Source organism: Archocentrus centrarchus, chromosome 7 (genome assembly GCF_007364275.1).
Source record: "Archocentrus centrarchus isolate MPI-CPG fArcCen1 chromosome 7, fArcCen1, whole genome shotgun sequence".
NCBI classification, from domain to species: domain Eukaryota; kingdom Metazoa; phylum Chordata; class Actinopteri; order Cichliformes; family Cichlidae; genus Archocentrus; species Archocentrus centrarchus.
Genome location: NC_044352.1, coordinates 18,464,133 through 18,478,645, shown reverse-complemented (window position 1 = coordinate 18,478,645; position 14,513 = coordinate 18,464,133). Strand labels below are relative to the sequence as shown.

The 14,513-nt window shown below is 40.8% G+C and overlaps 1 protein-coding gene across 2 annotated transcripts; it reads right to left on the bottom strand.

Annotated features, from left to right (window-relative positions):
- Positions 1-2,079: 2,079 nt before the first annotated feature.
- On the bottom strand, positions 2,080-5,315 carry kcna2b (potassium voltage-gated channel, shaker-related subfamily, member 2b). Of its 2 annotated transcripts, none has more exons than XM_030733256.1 (2): positions 5,244-5,315; positions 2,080-4,536 (listed from the first exon to the last, which is right to left on the bottom strand). In XM_030733256.1, the coding sequence occupies exon 2, from the start codon at positions 4,423-4,425 to the stop codon at positions 2,929-2,931; it is 1,497 nt and encodes a 498-aa protein (XP_030589116.1). In that variant the 5' UTR covers positions 4,426-4,536; positions 5,244-5,315; the 3' UTR covers positions 2,080-2,928. The 2 variants fall into 2 exon arrangements, with proteins under 2 accessions (XP_030589116.1, XP_030589115.1); XM_030733255.1 differs by having other exon boundaries at positions 2,080-4,539; positions 5,244-5,272.
- Positions 5,316-14,513: the final 9,198 nt, after the last annotated feature.

The following is a 14,513-nucleotide window of genomic DNA, read 5'->3' as shown; positions in this document are numbered from 1 at the left end:
GGCAGACTTGTCCATAAGGTTACCGCTCACAGGCAGTTTGTGTGTACACATGTGTACACTGGCTGTATATTTTAAAATGCCCAGTGTTTCTATCTGTGTGTGTGTGTGTGTGTGTGTGTGTGTGTGTGTGTGTGTGTGTGTGTGTGTGTGTGTGTGTGTGTGTGTGTGTGTAAAAGTCCACTTGTGTAGTGCAGTACAGCAAAGATGTGTTATCCAAGGTTTAGATCCTGATGTGCCATCCTCTTGGCTTCTCTGAGAGAGTGTGTTGTCTTGACCGTGTCATTTCAGCTGCTGTATACTTGCTAACAAGAGCAGCAGAAGCAGCAATCTAGGTCAAGCTTAAAGTGACATACATACATAGTCGTTCCTGTACACAAGGACAGTTTAGAGTAATATAAATACACAGCAGAAAAAACGAGGAGGAGAGTTGCGGCAGTGTTATCTTACTTTAATTATCACACTTCCCTTCCCAGACTTTCCTCTGCTTCCTTCTATTTCTTCTCTTCGGTTCCCATTAACTTGCCTTGGCAGACTGCAGCTTATCTCATATGCTACAGGATTACATCAGCTCATACTTGTAGATTTCATCTCAACTGAGTGTTTTCTTTGTTTAGCACGTGTTTAATATATACAGTACATAGACTGTAAACACTGTGCTAAGATTTGATACATTGAATCACAGAGAATACACAGAGCACCTCTGTCCCTCTAGCCTGGAATCGAGAAGAGCAGCATTTTAGTAAACTGCTAAGAAAGTTCTTAATTTCTCTCACAATCCCTTTATGTCCGAGTCTATTTCTCTCTCTCACGAGCCCTCTCACGCACACATGCACAGAAAATGCTACACACCAAGGTTCTTGGACATTAGAGATGGCAGCACTCAGACATATCCTTGGAGCGTTATGATTACACTTGGGTAAGCAAAAACTCCAACTGACCAGTGATGAATCTCACTGAGCTGGCAGCACAAGGCAGCTTATGTTGTTCTTTCATGATACATAGTTACTAGGTTGTGATTGCAATAGGCTATAAATACTAGAAAAGTGAAGAGCTTGCATCCACAGGGTGCATGATAGTTTGATTTCACTTTCATCTCATGCTGTGTTTTCTGAATGTCTCAAACTGTCAGCTTCCTCAAACCTGCTGTTAGTCCCTTAATCCTGCTTACATTAGAGATAGCTAATACGTCACCACATCAACACACGATCCTCTATTGTTTAGCACTTCACATGGATTGTGACACAACTGCCAATACCTTTAGAGACACAGGCAAAAAAATTAAGTCAGCTTTCCTGTCGGTTTTTTTTGTTAAGTATTATTCATATTAATGCATGCAACAATGATTACTTTTGAGGACATGCAGCTCTGCAGATGCAGAATGGCACCCAATAAAATACCTAGAAAAAACATTTTTGTTGTTTTTAACTTCCAGAGGAAGACAAACTTTCCTTTTTGATGTCTTCCTTAGAGGATGAAGGTCATTAAAAGCTAATGCTGTATAGCAGTTTGATGAAGCTAGATTAGTCACTTTTAATGGCTAATTGCTAAAGATGTCATAAGCAGACTTACTGTAAACTTAAATGCTGTCACTGCTTCTCGTCACTGAACTAGCAATACTCAATTATATGAATCTGGCATTGCTGAATCTTAAAAATCCCACATTTACATTTTAGTTGTTTACGGGTCCTAAAGTGTGTTGGTAGAACTGTCTAATAAAAACACAAATGTCAGCAATTTGCCAACAAAATCCTTTAATCTATTGCTACACACATGGATTGCTTTGAAGTCAAGAACAGCAACATTTATTTTGGGCAGTGGTGACAAGCTGAACCCTTTTCGCTGTTTGTCATTGTCATGACCTAAAAGGTGTATTTAAAGGTACAGCAAAGAGGATGGATCCTCTCACTCAGAACACTAAAAGAATCTTAGTGTTCTTAATCAATATTAAGATCATACAAATATATGTAATAAGATCACATTGATCATATATTAACCATATTACTAAAAAAAAAAAAAAAAACACTAAGAAAAATACATTAAGACATTCACTCTGTTCAGTGAGACATTTCTACTGTTCACCTGCTAGTCTGCACTGATTAGAGCCAACAAAAAAACAAAAGGCTGGCAAGTGTCTGCATCATATATAGAGGTTGTAAATCTACTTGAACATCACCAAGAAGAAATGGCAGGAATAGAAGGTGCACTATCGCAGTCCAGAATTACAGCAAAGCATTCATTAAGGCTGTTGGTCTCTACTTATCTCTGTCAGCTTGTACCAGACAAGATGTAGCGAAGGCTGAAGGAATGAATGTGCACACAGTCAAAAATGTGTTAGTATTGCACTGTCTCTTGTTCTCTGTTTTCTTAATTCAGTGTTCCCCTGACAGAACAGCTGTGATCTTGTTGAAATGATCTTTCTCTGTATCTGGACCTTGGCAGTTAGAGCAGCAGATTAAAGCCACCCATGAATGCTGATCGAATGGCCTGTTTTAATAAGTTAATAAGTTATGAATAAAACAGTGACTCATCTGTAATATTCTTGTAATATTGTCATCATGCATTCTCTCTGCAGCAATTTGAGAAACAAGATAGAAACTAGTGGTCCCTTTATGTTGTTATTATTGATTATTATGGTTAGGCTACGATTTGGCTACTGTTGCAAGCAGGAAGACTACTGTCACAGGTAAGACTAACTCCATGCAGACGCTTACAATGTCCTAAATACGACAGCTGACACTTCTATAGTATGCATATGATATGGGAAAGAATGTGGTCTTCTCTATTGACCCTTTCTCCAAGTTAATCTCACTGATCTGATCTGTACTCCCATACTGGACCCCACGCATTTGTCAGCACAGGGACTTTCATCTTCCCATTACAGTTATTGTAGATCCCAGCAGAAGTTAATCTAACTAATCTAAGCTCACATTATACATCTGTACGCATCTTAGTGATGTTTACATAGTTAGTGTTGGCCAAGGTGCAGTTTCCTGTTTTCCTGGCCTCTGATCTGAAGTCCTCCATACTGTGGTTCACCGCCTCCTGGATCTCCACATAGTCAGACTTACTGATAGTGGATCCACTGCCGCTCCGACCGCTCTTCTTCAGATCGTCAGCTGAGCTGGCTTTAGGCACACTTGGGATATTCAGATACTGTGCCTGTTCCTCACCTTCTGTCTCTCTGTGGTAGAAGTAGTTGAAGTTTGATACAATAACAGGTACAGGCAGTGCGATAGTCAGCACACCGGCAATTGCACAGAGAGACCCCACAATCTTCCCTCCAATAGTTGTTGGGACCATGTCTCCATAGCCTACTGTTGTCATGGAAACCACTGCCCACCAAAAGGCCTCTGGGATGCTGCTGAACTGGGACTGTTGCTCGTCTGCTTCTGCGAAGTAGACCGCACTAGAGAAGAGGATAACACCAATGAACAGGAAGAAGATGAGGAGGCCCAGCTCACGCATACTGGCCTTCAGAGTCTGTCCTAAAATCTGGAGCCCCTTGGAATGACGCGAGAGTTTGAAGATACGAAACACCCTAACGAGACGGATGACACGGAGAATAGCCAAAGACATAGCCTGCTGACCTGCCTGGCCGTCCTCTGGCCGCTCTGCTAATTCTGTGCCCAGGGTGATGAAGTACGGGATGATTGCCACAATATCAATGATGTTCATGATGTTGCCAAAAAATCCAGTTTTGCTGGGACAGGCAAAGAACCTCACTAGGAACTCAAAAGAGAACCAGATGATGCAAAGGGTCTCAACAATGAAGAAAGGATCTGTAAAATAAAAGCTTGCAGATGGAGAAGTGTTGTTGTATGGGTTCTGGAGTGAATTATACATCTCCTCATCTTCATTTCGTTTAAGTGGCAGTGTCTCCAGGCAGAAGCTGACAATAGAGATAAGAATCACCATGACAGAAATTATCGCAATGATCCGAGCTGGTCCTGAGCTCTCTGGGTATTCAAACAGAAGCCACACCTGTCTCTGGAACTCATTCTCTGGCAGAGGTCGCTCCTCTTCCTTTATAAAACCCTCATCCTCCCTGAAGATTTCCATAGCCTCCTCACCCAATTCATAAAACCGGATCTCCTCAGAAAAAATGTCAAGAGTCACGTTAACAGGTCGGCGCAGTCTTCCTCCAGACTGGTAATAATACAGAATAGCATCAAAACTTGGCCGATTCCGATCAAAGAAATACTCATTCCGGAGGGGATCAAAATACCTCATCCTTTTTTTAGGATCACCCAGCAGTGTCTCTGGAAACTGGGAAAGTGTCTTAAGCTGCGTCTCAAAGCGCAAGCCTGAGATGTTAATGACAACCCTCTCGCAGCATTCATGATCCGGCTCTGGGTCGTAATGGTCATGAGGCTGACCTGGATGTGCGGCTGCTTCATCTGCAGGGTCGCTGGTAGCAACCGTCATGATGGAAGGAGATGGGACCTGCAGCTTTCAGACCGGGTGGGGCCACGTTGGGCCACTAGTAGGTAAAGGCTCTGCACACTTGTGGGTTCAGGTACAGTCAGGCAGATTTGCCTGCTAAAGGCAACAGGACAGAAAGCAGAAGAAGGCGGTAATGTTAATGTGTTCAACAAATACAACATAATGTACATTTTGTGTGACTTTAAACTGATAATTTAGACTCTGAGCAAACATGTTCAGTAGCTTGTGTTAACTGGCAAACATTTACAATCCATTCATTTTGTTGTTTTGCTAAACCAAACATTTTTTTTACTGATTTCAGTTGCTATTATTTCCCAGAAATGCTGTGTTATTTCGAGGCCTTGAAAGCAGAGCATTTGAAAATAAGAAGCTGGTGGGGGAAGAGCCATTTGCGAGCATTGGCTCCATTGTGTCTGTGTATTAGGTTATGAGTTCTCCCTCATATGAGTACACTGCAGGATCAATACGCAGGCCAGTAATACAGTATCCACTCTCACAGGGTGCAATTACAACCAACAAATCTGATTATGAGCTCAGTGCTCTACAGCGTCTGAGATGAATTTCCTCTGTTATTGTGATGTTACCAACATTCCCTACCAAAGCTGAAAAAAGTCTTATGTGAAATTCAGATGGTTGACATAACACACTGCACATCTGCAGGGCTGTTCATAAGCAGCTGCACAAACGCAACAGTACTGCACAAGATGCCAGATAATCACACTTTTTAAGTTAAAGACAGAGAAGTATTTTGGTTCTAAAATAAACACTATCTAAAAAAAAAAAAATTCAAAAGCCCCTACCTACTACTTCGCTCTGGCACCTGTGGGGCTTGTTTACAGTGTGCCCTCTCCTGCTAAAGCTTAAGGGGCCCAGCAGAGTCCGATCCAAAGTCACTTCCCCCGGTCCAAGCAGCTCCTTGCTGTCAGTCATATATCACCCGAAGCTCTGGCGCTGCAGCAAGGCGGCAGTGGGAATGGGAGAGGGGACAAGGTGTAAGGATGCAGGAGTTACCTCCCTCGTTTCTTTGACCAGCGGATGCATGCCGTGATGGAGCTACGCTACAGGTTAAAGCTGCTCGGGGGTGATGGTGGGGCGAATTGTTTGCGTTAAAGCAAATTTAAAAAAAGAAATGCTGACATGAGTTAAATTTGACATGACAGTATGCAGCCGCCAGAAACAATAAGAAGGATATCCCTGACTTACTGAAGAAGGGATGCTGCCAGAGGCGCTACTGCATCTTAGCACCGATGCTTCAGCAGATTTAATATATTACGCGAAATCACCTGTTTGATCCTTAAACACTCCGCCATAAGTTTTTTTTTTTTTCTTTTTCTTTTCCTGATGGGGAATATCCACATGAATACACCAGTGATGCACATTACTAACAAACAGAACATGTTCACAACCCATTCCATGGACTAAGCCAGTCCTCTTATGGCGAAAAACTATCGCTCATAAATTTGAGCCAAAGCAGCCAAGTTCATGCATTGGGATATTCAGACGTTAAATGGCAACGCTGTAATTGACTGCAAGCGCGAGTTAGTTTGAAGGGGCAGGTGGCAGACATGCTCAAGCCATTTGCAGCCCTATCCAGTGTGGATCATGGACAGCCACAACAGACTCCATGCACTAAACAAAGCAGCATAGCATTATATGTCGGAGTACAGGCAGCATTATTTCAGATAGGCTAATGGCATGCAGGAATTCACCGCGATTCTCTTGTTGTGCAGGCGCATGTACCCTATTTTTTTTTTTTTTTAAATCCAGTTTGTCTCTTCTTAAAAGGTGTCCTGAGGTCGTTCCTCTATTTCTTCATATCTGCCCTTCTTCCCCTATTTGGCTAATCTGTCCAACGGCTGTGTCATCTCATCGCGTCTAACTGTTTTTGAGCTGCCGGCTCTTCCCGTGTTTCTCATATTTCACCATAATTCACCATAGTTGAGATTCGTGGGCTGCAGTTAGGCATTGCAGTGCATACTAAAAGCTTCTTGCGCGCCTCGCCCCATCCCTCTGCGCTGCCCCCGACACTCCTGTCCTCACTCTTTCACGTTAAAGAGGAAGCATCGCCCACCGAAGAGTGGAAACGCTTTTAAGCAAAACATGCGATGCTCACTAGAGATTAGAGAATTAAAACAAGCAAACCAAAAGCTTAGAAGTAGAGAATGATCAAAAAAAAAGTAACAAAACCTTTCTGACCCATTCAAAGTAGAATTTACAGGTTTTGTACAGTCTCGAATGGCTGTGTTGACATAATTTATGTGCAAATACAGTGTGTGCTTAGCAAATAGAGTTGTTGATAGGTTCTGATAATTTATAGAAATGCCTTCTATACCACTCCAATACCACAGTGGCCAGACCTATTAGGCACATGCTGATCATCTCTCACACACACACTTAAAGCCCTTAAAGCACAGAAAATATATGAAATTCACATCTTTCCAACGATTATGATAGAGTCCAATTAACTGTACCTCCAGTCTTTCCTGGCTTTCTTTCTACTTCGCTTGAAAATGGGCCAGGTGGAAACCCAGATTTGTCTGCACACAGAGAGCAAGAATTGCATATAAGAGACTCCACAAACTCCCAGGGGGATCCATAAGGAATGTCCTCAAAGTTGTTCTCTCTTATGTGTTCTCCTTGCTCTGCGATTTGCTATACCGCCCAAGAAAAGGTTCAGTTTTATATGGAAGACACAGAGGCTGCAGCAGAAATTGGTAAGTGCTGTGAAAAAGTATTTGCCCCCTCCCTGATTTTTCATATTTGTTACACTTACATGTTTCAGATCATCAAACAAAATGTAATATTAGACAAAAAGAACCAGAGTAAATACAAAATGCAGTTTAAAAGGATGATTTGATTTATTTCTAAGGCTTTGGGACTACAGAGAACGACGTTGAGAGCCATGATCCACCAATGGAGAATCAACAGTAATGAACCTTCCCAGGAGTGGCTGCCCTACCAAATTTACTCCAGGAGCACATCAACGATTCATCCAGGAGGACACAAAAGAACCCCGAACAACATCTAAAAAACTGCAGGCCTCACTCGCCTCAGCTAAGGTCAGAGTTCATGATTCAACAATTAGACACAGACTTGGCAAAAATGGCATCCATGGGAGAGTTCCAACGAGAAAACCACTGCTGACTAAAAAGAACACAAAGGCTCATCTCATATTTGCCAGAAAACAAACTGATGATCTCCAGTATATTGGAGAAAATATTCTGTGGACTGATGATTGAAAAGTTGAACTTTTTGGAAGGTTTGAAAAAGGCGACTGGACTTCTTTTTGTTTCTTGAAGACGTTTCACCTCTCATCCGAAAGGCTTCTTCAGTTCTCAACCAAATGGTGGAGAGACCCAGGTATTTAAACCCCTGTGGGCGTAGTCCCCTGGAGGTGGTTATGACCCTCTATTGATCATGTGCTTGAACACATGTGCCCAGGTGTGAAGGGGGCGTGGGTCATATTTAATCAGTGGTTTCAGTTGAAACCAATTTAGGACTCCGCTCCATTGTTTCCTGTGGCCTATTGAGGTCACTGGAACAAAGGTGTGAATGGGGGTTGAGACGTCTGGGAAGGGAGCTCAGGACAGCACTGTAAGCGGGGGAAAGTTGGTGACGTAATCCACCTCCTCTGTTCAATGATGGTTGTTCACAGTGGACATAGATGGCTTCTTTCACTCCTCTTTCAAACCATCTGTTTTCCCTGTCCAAAATGTGGACATTGGCATCCTCAAAAGAGTGCCCTTTTTCCTTCAGATGCAGATGTACTGCTGAATCTTGTCCTGTCGAGGTGGCTCTTCTATGTTGTGCCATTCGTTTGTGAAGAGGCTGTTTGGTTTCACCAATGTAGAGGTCCGAGCACTCTTCACTGCACTGAACAGCATACACTACATCGCTGATCTTGTGTTTGGCGGGTTTGTCCTTGGGATGCACCAGTTTTTGTCTTAGGGTGTGACTTGGTTTGAAGTATACTGAGATGTCATGCTTGGAGAAAATTCTTCTGAGTTTCTCTGACAAGCCTGACACATATGGGATGACAATGTTGTTCCTCTTGTCCTTCCCATTCTCTGTAGTTTGTGTTTGGCCTTCATTCCTGTGCATCTTAGCTGATTTGATGAAGGCCCAGTTGGGGTAACCGCATGTTTTGAGGGCTTTCTTAATGTGTGTGTGTTCCTTATGCTTCCCTTCTGCCTTAGAGGGAACACTTTCCGCACGGTGTTGTAGGGTCCTGATCACCCCAAGTTTGTGTTCCAGAGGGTGGTGGGAGTCAAAGAGGAGATACTGGTCTCCCACAGGGGTTTAAATACCTGGGTCTCTCCACCATTTGGTTGAGAACTGAAGAAGCCTTTCGGATGAGAGGTGAAACGTCTTCAAGAAACAAAAAAGAAGTCCAGTCGCCTTTTTCAAGCTCCAGAGACTACTATGACCTGGATAACTGAGAATCTACACAGACTTTTTGGAAGGTTGGAGTCCCGTTACATCTGACAAGAAACTAAAACAGCATTTCATAAAAAGAACATCATACCAGCAGTCAAACATGGTGGTGGTAGAGTGATGGTCTGGGGCTGCTTTGCTGCTTCAGGACCTGGACAACTTGCCCCCCCCCTTCCAAAAAAAAAAAAAAAGCAAGGTTTTGGAGTAGCCTAGTCAAAGTCCAGACTTAAAGATGCTTCGGCATAACCTTACACTGACTGTTCATGCTCCAAAACCCTGCAGTGTTTTTGAATTTAAACAATCCTACAAAGAAGATTGGGCCAAGATTTCCCCACAGCGAAGTGGAAGACTCATTGCCAGTTATTGCAAATACTTGACTGCAGTTCTTGTTGCCAAGGGTGGCACAACCACTTAGGTTTAGGGGGCAATGCCTTTTCCATATATGGTCAGGTATGTTTGGATAGTATTTTTCCCTTAATAAATGAAATCATCATTAATATATAAAGTAAATAGTGCAAATACTATATATATATATATATATATATATATATATATATATATATATATATATATATATATATATATATATATATATATATATATATATATATATATATATATATATATATATATATTAGGGGTGGGACTTTAATTTTAACGTTAATTTCGATTAATTAATTACGGGGAAATTAACGAAATAAAAATTTTTACGCATTTTAATCGTACTTTGCACCGTGGAAAGTTTCTCAGAGCAAGAGTTCCAGGCATACAGATTATATCGACGCACAATGTCCAAATTCAGGGGCCGCATCCTGCGAAGGACCCGGCCCACGTCCTTCGCAGCCCACGAAGACCGCAAAGGGAGGAAGTGAGCGGCTAGCCTTCATATCCGCGTCGCCTGCCCTCACCTCTGCGTAGCTCACGTGAGTGCAAAGCACAGCTGTGTAAAAGCAGCTGGTTAAACGGAGAACGAACTTTTTCTCCTTTTTAATTTTAATTCTTTAATTCAAAAAAAGCTGTTAAAACAAGCATAACACATTTCAACATCAAGGAATACAGCTGAGCAAATGATTAATTTCCAACCATATTAAGACATTAATGTTGAATAAAACTATCCAGTTATGATGCTTAACTTTAATTTCAGGTGTTTGCTTATCACAGCAGCACTTCCACCCTTCGTTGGTCTGTGTAGTAGACTGGTGGGAAAATAAACAAAATTTTGAAGTTTAAGCTTATGTATATTGATTCATTCATCAACCAAACTTAAATTAATATTTATCATGTCAAATATTGAAATGCGATTAAAATGCGATTAATTTCGATTAATTAATTACAAAGCTTGTAATTAATTCGATTAATTTTTTTAATCGAGTCCCACCCCTAATATATATATATATATATAGTATTTACTTTACTAGTAAAATTTGTTTGATGATCTGAAACATGTAAGTGTGAGTTTTACTTTTTAACAGCACTGTATTTGCCACTCTGATGTCAAATATAATATAGGGATTATTTATAAATGCACTGGAACTCTTAAATTTGCATTGTGTGTGAATGCAAGTGAACACAGTCCACTTCTAAATGCAGGGCAGTTGAGAGCCCAGCTTCCAACATCCTGGGTGTCAGTAGAGCAATAATTCATTATCCACCACCATGTTGAAAGCAATTTTCGAAACACAGTTTTGCTCACGGGATGAGGCAGAGTGCACTTAGAGAAGGTTATAGGATATGGGATTGAGAAAGGGTGGGTCATAGTGATGTGAGGTTTATTTAATTCTAGCAGTTATTTTGTATTTTTGTTTTTGAATACAGCATCATTGTTACATGTTAAAGTTCACTGTTCTAAACCATAAACACATTTTTTTTTTCTGTAACCAAATAAAAACATCATATATCATCAGCTAACCCCACTATAAATGAGTAATCCCCCAACCCTATAAGGAAAGTTAAGCTTATCACACTGGTGTTGTGATGCCACTCCCAGAAAAACAGCTTTAGATCACAGTCTTCAACATAAAACACAGTCTCTGTATTTTTGTACTATGGTGAAGTGATACAGCATACAACAAGTGCAGGTAAGGGAACAAGATGGAAATTGCAGTAAATAGGGATGCAACAGTCAGGGCAAGGCTATGTGATCTGTTATCACAGGTTACAGTACTACACAGTGATTCAGGAGGAAACTTCTGCTGTTGTTATTTTTTTTTTTAAATATACTAGGGAAATATACAAGGGACATAGTGGGAATGTTGGAAAGCAAGTGTGATACACTGAACATACGCTGAACTGTCAACTCAGTCAAATCTCAACATAGACAACACACACACAAGGGGGGACTGTGCTTTTGCTGTCATTGCAGCAAGAGTTTAGAGTGATCTCCCAAGCAACCTCAGACATCAGCTGTGACCATAACTGCATATTGTTGTGTGTCACTGTATGAAAGTAGTATGTAAGTGTATGGATAGAAACATTCTGCTTTTCTTTCTCTTTTTATTGTAGACCACTTTGTGTTATGTAAATAAAAAAAAAAAAGTCTCTTGACAACTCCAAATGTGTCTGACAGCATCAGATCCAAAAAAACAAAAACAGAGTCAAGTTGTGACCCAAATCATAAAATTGATATTTAATGAGTTTCTTAACTGGCACAGTGTCAGACTTTGAAAACTCCTATATAAATAAAGTATAACCAGTTTTACAGTCTTGTCAGAGTTTTATAGCCCAAAAACCCTCCAGCTCAGTCTGTCTTTAGTTCCCTCTTATCTTCAGCTTGTGCCAAGTCAGAACCTAATAGGAGCATCCTATTTTGTGTTCAGCCAAGCAGGCCAGATAAAACCTGAAAGAGAAACTTTCAAATGCTTTCGAGCTATTGACCTCACATGACTGCAAGTACAGTGTAAATGTTTTTCCCTGTATCAAATATGAACCAGTGTTGTGACAGCCAGTTAATTTGTCGGAATTCTACCCAGACAACGTTTTGTTTTTTTTAGGAATGGATTTAAGGAAGTAAATATGGTGGATGACAAAACAGCAAAGTGCAGGGGTTGCACAGATCCCATTGTTTCCGCAAGATAAAAGCATGCAAATATTTTACATAACGTTTCACTGCAATGACAAATAGTTCAGCTGAAATGATTAGGAAATGATTAGGATATTTGTGTATCAGTGTGTAACTCGGCAGACCTGCACACCTAAAATCCCCACCCTTTACTATGCAGCAGAACATTTAGAAGTGAGATGGAGGGGTGGACAGTGAAAAAAGAGACCGAGTGAAGGAGAGAGGCTGTTCATCCAACTTATGACAGATGACTGCAGGGGAGGAGCTTTGTCCTGTGTGACCTCTGCTGGTACTGCAGCAGGTGAAATCTTACTAGATACACTATACACATACATGCAGTAATGAGCTGCTGTTACTGGTATAATTAACTTGCTGATTCCCTGTTTCTTTATGGCTTCAAGCTCGCAAACCTGGTAAAAGTCACATATGTATGTATAAAATCCACATGCAAAAACACTTATATATGTACAAATTTGAAAGGTAACACATAAGGTGAATATGCTTTGTAGTTTACCTCTAATGAAACTACAATTTTAAATGGAGAACAAAAACAAACTGGTTAAACTCATTTGCCTCATCAGCTTATTTTGGCCATTCATCACTCTTTTTTTCCCCCTCATTTTCTCCACCCACTCTCACGTTCCCTGCATGTCTCCCCTTGGGGTCTCTCTATATTTAGAAATCGACCTTGTAAGTTCTCTACCTGCCTGTTGAAAGCAACCAGGCTGATCGTGATCACTGTTTTCACAATGAGCTATGTCCTTACCTTCAGAGTAGAGTGTTCCAGTATTGATTCTAGATGTGGTTTCACTTTCTGTTGTTTTCTCCACCTTAGAAAACAAGAGAAAATCAATTATCTCGCTGATCTGAAGGTGTGGCTTAGCTTAGAAAAGCATATAAACATATATTCTGTATGACTAGATATGTATTTCTGAATCTGTAAGGAATATATTTTTTAAAAAATCACCTTTTCACAGAGCCTCTTGGTAGCCTGACTTGTCCACTGAACATGCATTTTCACTGAGGAAATTCTGGAACTGTGGGCAGCAGTTAAGTGCTTTCTGTCTGGCCAGTTCAGCAGTTCAAATGAAGAGTTAATACAAGCCATAGTCTGTCAGCCACAAGCATCAAGTACCATTCTGTCTGCAGTCTGTCTGCATGTGTTTGTGTTGTATTACTGAGACTTATGGAAAAACCATGTCATAGACGGCATTTACTCCTTGGGAAAGACAGCAAGAAAATGGTTTTAATTATGTTAGGAAGAGCATATATTTATGGCAGAAAAGAGACTTGATTAGGGTGGAGTGTAACATAGTCAGCAGGAAATGCAGCTAGAGGTGTGCAGAAAATGAAAATGAAGGGGAGGGATGGAACAATAGAGGTGGAGAGGGCAGCAGATAAAGGTCACAGTGACAGTGATGAGTCATCCAGCAGAATGCAGGAGCATCTCTTTCTCTTTCCGTTAAACTATCACCCTCTCTACCATCTCTCTGTTTGTTTTGTCAGTAAAAGATTGCAAATTAACATCTTGCCCTGATTATGCTGCATACGTATATTATTCTAAATGTTCCTGTAGACCTGCGTCAGATAGTGTGTATATATATGTATTCCTAAGACATTTTTTTTGTGAGTTTGTGTAAAGAACTGGACAAGGAGTCCTGTGTTCTCTGCTGTGCCTGTGGCTGAAAACGGGAACGGATCAGCCAATCAGCAGCGAGAAATAATCTGATTGTAGTGGAAGCATTAGCAACAGCATCATCATCCTTAGCAACCATCCTTTTCTACAGTGCCAAGAGTGTGGCTGTGCTAGGGAACATGGAAATATCACACAACTGGAAGTCACCAGAGAAATGAAAACAGCCACGCGTACTGTAGATATTGCATGACAAAGATTTAAAAAATTATTTATTTTACTATAAGTAATATATGTTGGGAAATTTTAAAATCATGAGTGAGTTTATTTTATATGAGTTTTTTTTTACAAAGGATTTTGTCATGGTTATTTTTAGTTTTTTTTTTTTGTTTGTTTGTTTGTTTTGGGGCGGCGTTAAGTTTTTCTTTTTTTCTAGTTTTGTTGTTTGTTCTTGGTTTGTTCCTTGTATCCCTGTTTATTCCTGCCTTCCTTGTGTTATCTTATGAGCTTTGTGTCAAGTTACTCTTATCTCCCTATTCACTTGTGGTACTCTTCCTGTTTTATTTTGGCGACTGTTCATCTCTGTATCTTGTGTCTAGTTTAACCTCCTCCCTAGTCATTATGTTAGTTATTCCCAGCTGTGTTCCCACCTGTTTCCCATCCTCTCATTATCCTGTGTCATATTTATTGTCTCGGCCTCCTGTTGTCCTCTTTTCTTGCTCCCTCGTGATTTTGTGTTTACAAGTTCTGTGTTTTCCTGGTAATTCTTAGTTTCTGGGTTATTTGCTCCTGTTCAGTAACTGACTATTTTTGTATTTTTTGAAAGAGCTCAGCATTAAAGCTGCTTAAAATTTCTGTCAGTCTCCGGAGTCCTGCATTTGGGTCCACATCCTGCCTGACCCACAGCAGTGTGGATTTGTGTGATTAAGATTTGTCTGCTTGGTA

What these genes read in the sequence shown, in the direction of transcription:
- kcna2b (XM_030733256.1), bottom strand. Translation starts at nt 4,425, where the DNA reads ATGACGGTTGCTACCAGCGACCCTGCAGATGAAGCAGCCGCACATCCA.